This window comes from Tremella mesenterica, assembly GCF_000271645.1.
Source record: "Tremella mesenterica DSM 1558 unplaced genomic scaffold TREMEscaffold_2, whole genome shotgun sequence".
Lineage (NCBI taxonomy): Eukaryota > Fungi > Basidiomycota > Tremellomycetes > Tremellales > Tremellaceae > Tremella > Tremella mesenterica.
In genome coordinates, this window is record NW_006711226.1 from 1,697,644 (window position 1) to 1,707,826 (window position 10,183).

The following is a 10,183-nucleotide window of genomic DNA, read 5'->3' on the forward strand; positions in this document are numbered from 1 at the left end:
AGCTATAAACTGTATCTCTATCCCCCACAGCCGGTCATTCACACTTGTGAGCGTGCCAGATTCTCCCCGGCTATCCCGCACTGCTGCCCGTTCCGACTGGTTTCCGAGTCTCACTATGCCTACCTGAACCACGCTGGGGAACGGTCACTTGGTTGCCTCCACCAGCAGGTCGGGTTGCACCTGAATCAGCATGCGGGTCATTTGGAGCATCATCCTTCAATCGAAGGGGAACGAAAGACAGTCCCCCATGGATGTGCGGGGTGTCCTCTTCTCCATCAAGTAGAGGCTGCCAGAAAGTTTCTGGCCGAAGCAAAACAACCCAACCTTGTAAGTGGTCATCTGAAGCTTCATTTAGGTCAAGACTGGGTGGGACAAGGGAATTTTCTTGGTCACAGTCTGGGACGGGCAAACTTACCTGAGAATATGTTGAGAGACGCGTTCTTAGTGTCTCTGAAGGGATTGTTTGGCGGGGGAGCGAATCTGCTTGAACACGTGAGAGAGATCTCCCTCCCTTCTTCCGAGCACTCTCGACAGTCGAATACCAAATCTGCTTCGAGTTTCCAACGGCACCATAAGGTGGTTCTGCGTATTTTGATGGGAGGGACTGGGCCCTCGAGGCTGTTTTGTCCTTGGAGTTGGATGTGACATTATCAGATCTCGAAGGTCCTCTACCTCTACGGGATCCCGTGGCTGGAATAACGGATGGTGCTGGGGACTGCTTCAATTCTGTAGAATAGTGGTGTTTGATTCCGCCTGGTGTATTAGATTCATTTGACTTGAATGAACCACGACTGGTCACTGATGGTTGGTACCAGGAGGAGCCTCGGTTACGGACCGCTGAACCATTTGTGTCAGGTCGTGCTGGACTGCTTGCAGACCCGGACGTCGCCTGGTTTGCCCCTAGACTGACAGGTGTGGCTGTTGCCGGAAGGGACAACAGGCAGTGGGCATTCCTCTCTGATGAGGATGGGCCGCTCGTGGAACATGCGGCTGGTGTCTGCGGCATAAGGCATGGAGTGCTTTCCAAACTTGTTCGGCGGGTAGGCCTCAAAGACAACATTCAAGCTTACTGGGTGCATACGGGATAGTATCAGTATCAATAATCCTGTCTTTATAATCTGCAGTAAGTACTTCACTTCCCACCAATCACGCGGATCCATTCATGACCTCCACACGCGGACTGTCAAGGGGAGGTTCAATTTGATATCGGAGAGTTCTTCTTTGCTAACGGGGCTGTGCTACGTGTTAAGACTCAGGATGAGAAGGAGTATGGAAGGGGAGGCAACGGCCGTGGTGATCGGATCAAATTGGCAATCATCACTCCGGTTGGGCCTAGACCAGGTCCTGAAAATTGATGACCGGTAGATCGGGGCCCAGGCCCTGCGTCTCAGTTTTAACTCCGAGATCATCTTGCGGAAGAATAGCCCGTGCGGCATAGAAGTCGATCAACGCGATTGCCTCGATGCATCTACCAATTTACATAGAGGTCAAACAGGGGTTGCCACCATCTCTTACAGCACATCCGCAGGCCTGACAGCGAAGTTAGAGGTCAAGAATAGTTGAAGGATAATCATTTGACTTCAAAGTTTCAAGTGGTGCCGGCAAATCAGTCTTTTCTTTGTCCGTCCCAAAGAGTTTCAAGCTGTCAGGGTACACCTTATAAGGGAGCTCGAGACTGCTGTTACATACGTTGTTTTCTGCTCCTCTCAGCTGACCAACCATCAACAAACCTGGGCTACCTACTGGGGTGTCTATGTCTCACAGAGACAGGGTACTTGTTGGAGGACTAAGATGGCTCACCCGGAAGTTGATCACTGTCACGAACTACGTCGTGACACCTCAATCATTCCACCAGCAACGACCCTCCTTTGACCATCAAAACCCCTATCATGTCTTAACCTCTTCACCCTACACGTAACTCAGGACATGTGAGACCAACTATGGCGGAGTACAACGGGAGAATAAGGTATACGCGGGTCTGGAGCATAAAAAGGCAAAGTGCGGCGAAGTTAGGCGGAGTTAGGGGGACTAGGGACAATGGGAGCAGAAGTAGGGCAAAGTTAGACGGAGTTAGGCTGAGTAGGGACAATGAGAGCAGAAGTGCGGCAATGTTAGGTGGAGTTAGTCAAAGGAGGAGAAGGACGGCTGGGAACTCGGGGAAGTTGGACGAAGTGCGTTGAAGTACGTCTAAGCGCGAGAGGGTTGGGTGAACATATAGGAGGAGTAGATAATATTAGCTGAGAAGATCGCTGAAGAACTTCAGCAATCCTTGATTGTTGTCAGTAGTGAAAGATTGATAGAGATAGCTCCATTCAAATTGAGATACATCGCCATCAGAGGAAACCCTAGTCAGAGCAACCACGTTGAAGTACGCCGTAGTTACACTCCTTTTTGAGGTCTGCACCCTTTGGATTGGGTGAGACATTGACTCCAAAGTGTCAAGTTAGCCGACTGTCATGGACGGGGTCTAATCCCCAGAGGGTAGGTGTTACGACCTGGCTAACCAGCACCAGGCCATACACTGGCCATGCATGTGACATCTTATGCCGCTGCGCTAAAAGGCACAATATCGCAATCAGCCCTATGATTGCGATCCGGTTATAACCTGATGTCACAACTGAGGTTTGCAGGGTCGTGACAGGAGCCCCTCCTTCAAGGGCCGAAGTCCCTTGAGGCCTTCAGGTTTAGTACCCAAACCTATTATGGTTTGACAGCGCTTTGGGTTTGATTCTCAGAGGGAGAGACTTTTGGAGGGGGGCCTCACCCGCCACTGCCACATCCCACCAATGTGGCAGAGCAAATATGATGCGCTCTGGGTGGGGATCAAACCTGCTACTGTTTGATTGCAATATTCTGTTATGACCTGGCTAACCAGCACCAGACCATACACTGGCCATGCATGTTGTCACAAACCGTGTCATAACATCCCTGACAACCACCACCACCGACCCTCCTTTCACCATCACCGGACCACCATCCGCCATCAACCACCATAACCTGAACCACTGAGACCAACCACAACGAGGTTATGAGAACCTAGGGGTTATTTGTCACGACAACCCCGCCAAACGGAGAATGACGGGGAAGTTAGGAGAGGGGAACCGAGGGAGAGCAGAGTAGGGGAAGTTAGGCAAAGTTAGTCGAAGTGAGTGGAGTAGAGTATCGGGGTTATGGCGAGGTACGGCGAAGTTGAGCAAGGAGGACTGAGTGTCATGATTAGTGATAAGGAATTCTGACTCATGCTCAGATTAGTGATAAGGAAATATGACTCATGTTAGGAACTGTGATAAGGATTGAAGGAAAATGTGACTCATGGTATTTAGCAGTTCAGCAGTGAGGCATTTACATGATTGGCTGAAGCCTGGAAGGTTCAGCAGTTTAGCAGTGAGGCATTTATGTGATTGGCTGGATTTAGTTTCCAGCGGTGCACTCACTTTGAGGCATTTATGTGATTGGCTAGAAAATCCCTCACACACTTTTTATTTAGTACACCTACTTTAGTTTTGAAGGGTGTAAAAGGAGCACATCTCCCCCCTCTTTCTTCAGCAATGTATCTTCATCTTGAAGTTGAACTTCATCTTTGAAAGTCACCTAGTTGGTTCTAACCCAACACCTCAGTACCCTCAGTACCTAAGGCAGTCATCAAGCTCTACGAGCCAGAGACTAAAACCCTTCAGTACCCAAGGCAGTACTTTGCTACCGCAGTCTACCCGCAGGCGTGACAGCCGTATCCCCGGTATCCTACTCCACTCACTTCGACTAACTTTATCTAACTTGCTCTCCCTCAGCTTCCTTTCCCTAACTTCGCCGTAGCTCTCCTCCAGGTGGGGTTGTTGTGACTACTCTTTCCTAGGTTCTCGTAACTTCGTCGTAGTTGGTCTCAGTGGTTTGAGGTTGCGATGGTTGGTGATGGTGAAAGGAGGGCCGGTGATGGTAGTTGTCAGGGATGTTACGACGTGGTTCGTGACACCAAAGCCCCCAGATGTGACCCATTGTTGTCTGCTTCGTGATTGGCCTCCTCTGTGTCCTTATTCCGAGCTACCCTGACCTGTTTAAACCCTTTCCCCCTAAGCACTGTTGATGGCTGTCACCGCCGTCAAATAACTTCTCTCTATTAGACCAACGGTCAACAAACCTCGGCTAACTTGACACTTCAGCTTCGATGTCTCACCCAAACAGAAGGGTGCAGTCGTCAAAAGGAGTGTAACCACGGTGTACTTCGACATAGTTACTCTAACTAGGGTTTTCACTGATGGCAATGTATCTCAATTTGTATGTAGCTATCTCTATCAATCTTTCACTGCTGACAACAATCAAGGATCCCCGAAGAACTTGAGCAATCTTCTCAGCTAATCTTATCTACTCTTCCTAGATGTTCATCCAACCCTCTCACACTTAGATGTACTTCAACGCACTTCGTACAACTTCCCAAGTCCCCGGCCATCCTTCTCCTCCTTTGACTAACTCGGCCTCACATCGCCGTACTTCTGCTCCCATTGTCCCTAGTCCACCTAACTCTGTCTACTTTTGCCGTACTTCTGCTCCCATTGTCCCTGGTCCACCTAGCTCCGTCTAACTTTGCCGTACTTCTGCTCCCATTGTCCCTAATCCACCAAACTCCGTCTAACTTTGCCGTAGTTAGTCTCAGATGTCCCCAGTTATGTGCAGAGTGAAGGGGTTAAGACATGATAGGGGTTTTGATGGTGAAAGGAGGGTGGTTGCTGGTGGGATAATTGAGGTGTCACGACCTAGTTTGTGACACTGCTAAACTGCTGAACCTTCCAGGCACCGGGCGCCAGCCAATCATGTAAATGCCTCACTTGTTAAGACCTGTCCCCGGTGTAAGGTTGTTGGGATGTGGAGACAGGGTGGATAGCAGAAGTTTACAGCAAGCTTGGTCTATGACTGGCCGGAGTAGACCATCGTGCTGGTACAAAGGTTGACAAAAGATGTATCAAGTAGGAAGGAGGTAATAAATTGAGATCAAGTATAAGAGTGTCTAGTAGTTGGAACTATATACAAAGGAAGGTGGGACTTTGGAGCGAGGACCCAAAGTCAGACTTGATGATAGATGGAGTGCCACCTGTAGGATGATCTTGCACTGTCTATGGTCAAAGATGACTTTGGGGAGAGCGGAGAGGTAATGAGGAGAAGTGAGGTGTGTTGAGATAGTTTTTGTTGTTAAAGTAGATACACATTCTGCCGCCCTTATATACCTTTCAGAATAACACGTTTTCACACTGATTCCCACAATCCACAATGTGGCGTGTGGAGTCACATGACTAGCACAATTCCACAATGACGGGTGTGGGGTCACATGACTTGTTGTGATGAGGTGTTATGACCTGTGATTATGCATGCCCCAAGCAGTGCTGAAGATTGCTTGCCTATCCAATGCAAATCCATGTGTACAATTTGTGCATGCATACAGGACCAGAAATCATGCTTTGTCATCATTGGAAGACAAAGCCATTTCTCAAAATTTGATAGGAGACCGACCTTTTTGACCCAAAACAGACCATATTCTAGCTGATCCCCATAAATATTTTCTCAACTACAATGCTGTAGTTTGTACAGATCATGATGAAGTACTAAATTACAAACATTTTGGTATGCTGCTGATGGTCATGCATGGAAAACTGACAGAGCTAATGCAGCCCAAGCTTGTACACAATAGGGGTATTCAACTGCGTGTAATTCAGGGTAACGGGAGTATTTTCACATGGCTATTACATGTAACTCTCGTTTGACGTGTTTATGCATTACACATATTCAAGACAATTACAGAGACCTGTATCTCTCCCAGATCTCGCGATATCGCTCTGAAACCTTCACCAATCTGTTCAGCGTGCTCGGAAACACTTCTTGAGCTAGTCAGATTACCATGACCACCCCCAACGACTTGTCCTCCGGAGTCTCTACCCCCCTTCCCGTCCGTCCATTATTAGACCAAAGAATACTCCCACAGATGCCAATCCGTGTAATTTAGACGTAGAGAGACTCATAGAATTGGGTTTGTGTTACGACCGAGAGCTAGGCAGTGACCTGACCTAACTTCAGTGGACAACGACGACGAGAGATGAAGTGATAGCGTAGAGTGGATTGGACGATAACGATAGAAAGTATCTGAGTGTAGGATAAAGGGTATGTCTGAAGTCACTTAGACGAAGTGCGTGAGTGTAGCGAGCGCAACGAGGACAGGAAAGGATGTGAAGTGTAACTTTTGAGAATTCATTGCTAAAAGAAAAGAGAAGCTATGAGTGCCGTTTATATACACATGCACCTCCACCGCGCCTCCACTTCTTATCTATGATGGCCCAATCATCCAACTAACCAATGCCAGCCTAAGGCTGTCCTTTTACTCAGGGAAGAGATAAGGATTAGTCATGCGTGGCAACGCTTACTCAATCCGTGGGAGAATTACTACTTTAGGAAGGTGGAGGTTCAGGGTCTAGATAAGGATGAGTCATGCGTGGGAACACTTACTCAATCCATGGGAGAATTACTGCTTTAGGAAGGTGGAGGTAGATAAGAGAGATAAGGAGTGATAAGGCTCCCAATATGCCACGTCATTCCTCTTATCAATTTCCATAATGCCACGTCATGCCTCTTATCATCCTCCATAATGCCACATCATCCTTGCTTATCATCTTATATAATGCCACGTCATACCTCCTTGTATGCAGTGCCATAACAGTTTGGGTACAAATTTTTGGAAACCAACCTCAGTTCGTTGGGAGGACGATGGAACCTCGAATCAAGAAAGTTCGCTGGCCATGCTGCTAGATTGGCTCAACCAACCCAACAATTTTGATCGATTTTGCAACAGCTACGAGCAGTACAATCAAAAGAAGGCCTCAGTATTGTGTGCTCAGTATTTATTTGGACAAAGATGTCTTACTATGAGAAGTTGGACTGCGATTCGAAGGAAGGTTTGCAAATTTGCTTTTCACTCACTATCCCTTACTTCTCCTGTCCCCATCTTACCTCCTATGACAAACACACGTCTCTGATACACATAAAGAAACACGCGCCAATTTGGAGGGTTCGTCAGTCGTCCAAGGGACAGAACAAAGCCCAGCAAACATAGGAGAATAGGGGGTTAGGAGGTCATTTTTGCGAACTTCTGCCTGTCAAAAATCCAGAGGAGGAGTTGCACAATGCGCCAGGGCTCCCAAAAGGCTCCTCACACTGTACAGATCCTCCCCCAGGCCTTAAAAATCATGCGTACAGGGGTTACCTGGTCGCAGTGGAGGGCCAACGGGGGAGGGGAGGGGGAAGGGATAGGGGGGAAAAGGGGGGAGGGGGTATGAAGTGGATCAAGTTCTTCTTTGTGTCTATCTCTGAGTCATAGATTAACTCTCTCCACAGTCTATGGGCTAAAGCCTGGGCTGATCTCCATGCTACTGGAAACGGTCAGGATGGTCGCAAGCTACAAGATGCAAGGCCAAAGAATAGAGAAGTGATTCTTGAATCGGTATTGAGTAAGATCCCTTCTATCCCTTCTCTTCTCACCTCTGGGTTTTTTTTCTCTGTCTTTCATCGATTTGTTTGTCTGTCTTTCATCTTTTGTTCCTGTGGCTGATACTCAGACAATGCACAATCCAAATGTCCTCACTTCAACGAACTCACACGAATCTTTCAAGAAAGAGACTCAGGGCCGCTCAACTTCGATCTGACTCTGCTTCAATGTCCAACCCAGCTCACGATCTTGTTGCTCAGAGACTCGGTCTCTGTTGGCCACTTCAAGCAGCTCAAGCCCCCGCAGATAACACTCAATCCCTGCTCTCAGAGGATTCCCAGCCAATCTCGAATTGGTCCTGGTCTCCTGGACTTCAATCCCTTTGTAATGACACTCTCGAGACAGGAGAAGATGAAGTAGGGGAGATCTCTAATCAAGATAACAGCTGGGGGCCTAATCAAACTGTATCTGATTGAGCCAGTTGTAGGTTGACTGTTTAAAAAGCTGAAATCCTGCTTACACATGTAGGAAAACGTTCTCGGGCATCAGACGTATCTGCTGAGACGTCTTCTTTCCTCTCAGAGACACAGGAGTACAGGAAGCAGAAACAACGCTTTGCACAAGAGGGTTTGGAGATCCAACAACAGCAGCTAGAGGATACCCGACAGGCCAGGAGATTGGAGAAAGAGGAGAAGGAAAAAGACAGAGAAGAAAGCAGAATTGTCACGGCCGTTGAACGACTTTCTCCAACAGACCAACGGTCGACGAACCTCGGCTGACTTGACGCTTCTAAGTCGATGTCTCACCCAATCAGGAGGGCGCAGACGTCGAAAGGAGTGTAACTGCGGCGTACTTCGGCGTAGTTACCCTAACTGGGGTTTTGTTCTACTGATGGCGATGTATCTCGATTTGTATATAGCTATCTCTATCTGTCTTTCACTACTGACAACAATCAAGGATTGCTGAAGAACTTCAGCGATCTTCTCAGCTAATATTATCTATCCCTCCTAGACGTTCACCCAACCCTTCGCGCTTTGACGTACTTCAGCGCACTTCGTCCAACTTCCCCGAGTCCCCGGCCATCCTCCTCCTCCTCCGACTACGTCCGCCTAACATCGCCGCACTTCTGCTTCCATTGTCCCAACTTAGCCTAACTCCGTCTAACTTCGCCGTACTTCGTTGTCCCTATGCTCCAGGCCCCGTATATCTTATTCTCCCGATGTACTTTGCCGTAGTTGGTCTCAGATGTCCTGAGTTATGTGTAGAGTAAAGAGGTTAAGACGTGATGGGGGTTTTGATGGTCAAAGGAGGGTCGTTGTTGGTGGAATAATCGAGGTGTCACGACGTAGTTCGTGACAAAAGGGGTCCTCACACTTTCATTACGACTGGTTAAGTGTGTTGGTCTATCACCAGCTTGAATCCCAGGCATCTCCTGTAGTGAAGGTGTACTTGCATCTGTCCCTGTTTCTGTCAAAGGGATTGGGCCGTCATGTTTTCTTGTCAAGGGGTGGAAATGCACTCGAGCCTTTGAGACGCTCCGCGCCTGCTGGGCAATCGCATGGGACTTCACCTCACTTGGAGCGAGAGAGTGGCTCTGCTGGCTGGCTGCTTGCTTTGATGAACCTTGCATTCCGTCACCTCTGGATGTGTCAGTTCCTACGACACACAAAGTTGGATCTCGTGTTACAGAGTTCTTGTCTGAGGGAGGCTCTGTTATGTATAACCACTCTGAATCTATGTCTCCGCCCGGATCTTGTGATGGTAATGAAGAAGAGACCACTACCACTCTCAATCGGGATGAGTCTCTCCCAGATGGTGCACTAATTTTAGATGCACGTGCTGTAGCTGTGACTGTCCCAATAGCTGGGGCGGAGCCCTGTGACTTTGTTTGGTTTCTTGTGTTCGTCCGGCCTCTTTCCTGGTGTGAAGGGCTACCTGAGCGTGCAGGCATCCTATAGCTGTCCGTCCGTCCAAGTGAAAGGGGACTGGGAGTACGAGTACGTGCAATGCTGCAATGAACACAAGAGCCACAAGATAAACAAGTGGCATGAAGTGGGGCCAGGTTGTAAGACTCATTAGAGAGAACTTTCTTGACTGGTTCAGCTGACACAGAGTGATGTTTGTGGCTTCCTAAGATTGGATCACTGAGCTTGTCTAGTTCTCAATTTGTGATGTCTATGCCACCAGAGAATGAAACAGTACTTGCAACATGTAAAGAGCTGGAGGAAACCCGGTGTCTTGGTGTCTGGTCAGTCTTTGATGGTCTCCGGACGGTTCTAATCTCAACGGCACTGGAACTCCTAACAGGTAGTGGGGGTTGTGTCGGCGGACTAGCAGATTTCGTCTTGAGCGCTTGAGCGGCTGCCTCATATGGACCAGAGAGTAGTGAACCCTCTGCCAGTAGGCGTGCTCGGAGGTTTTTCTCGGAGGTGTCCCTAGTGTTTGTCATCATAGTGAAGCTGATGAATGATGAACAGATTTGAGATCAGTCATGGTTATATACCTTGACAAGATGACTAGTTCTCAGCAAGCAGGGGTCTCCATTCATGATGAGCTGACAGGCAAACTATCTGGTTCTTACGAGAGAAATTGGGCGTCTGTAGAGTCCTGCCAATCCGCGGGCGGAGGTGGAAATACTGGATAAACTGCCTTTTTGATCAGTCCGACGCCGGAGGCCCGCGCTGAGGAAGTTGGGGCCTTGGATACTGATCGGCCGAAAAG

The 10,183-nt window shown here is 48.5% G+C and overlaps 3 protein-coding genes across 3 annotated transcripts; 1 reads left to right on the plus strand and 2 right to left on the minus strand.

Annotated features, from left to right (window-relative positions):
- Nucleotides 1-70: 70 nt before the first annotated feature.
- Nucleotides 71-1,006, minus strand: TREMEDRAFT_60407 (uncharacterized protein; the record flags this gene model as incomplete). The annotated part of the gene is made up of 1 exon (XM_007002746.1): nucleotides 71-1,006. The coding sequence occupies one exon, from the start codon at nucleotides 1,004-1,006 to the stop codon at nucleotides 71-73; it is 936 nt and encodes a 311-aa protein (XP_007002808.1).
- Nucleotides 1,007-7,160: 6,154 nt separating this feature from the next.
- Nucleotides 7,161-7,938, plus strand: TREMEDRAFT_60408 (uncharacterized protein; the record flags this gene model as incomplete). The annotated part of the gene is made up of 3 exons (XM_007002747.1): nucleotides 7,161-7,307; nucleotides 7,355-7,521; nucleotides 7,593-7,938. 3 exons carry the CDS (start codon nucleotides 7,161-7,163, stop codon nucleotides 7,936-7,938), a joined length of 660 nt encoding a protein of 219 aa, XP_007002809.1.
- Nucleotides 7,939-8,506: 568 nt separating this feature from the next.
- TREMEDRAFT_60409 (uncharacterized protein) lies at nucleotides 8,507-9,911 on the minus strand (the record flags this gene model as incomplete). Its single annotated transcript, XM_007002748.1, has 4 exons — nucleotides 8,507-8,647; nucleotides 8,835-9,102; nucleotides 9,130-9,325; nucleotides 9,665-9,911. The coding sequence occupies 4 exons, from the start codon at nucleotides 9,909-9,911 to the stop codon at nucleotides 8,507-8,509; spliced, it is 852 nt and encodes a 283-aa protein (XP_007002810.1).
- Between the last annotated feature and the right edge of the window lie 272 nt (nucleotides 9,912-10,183).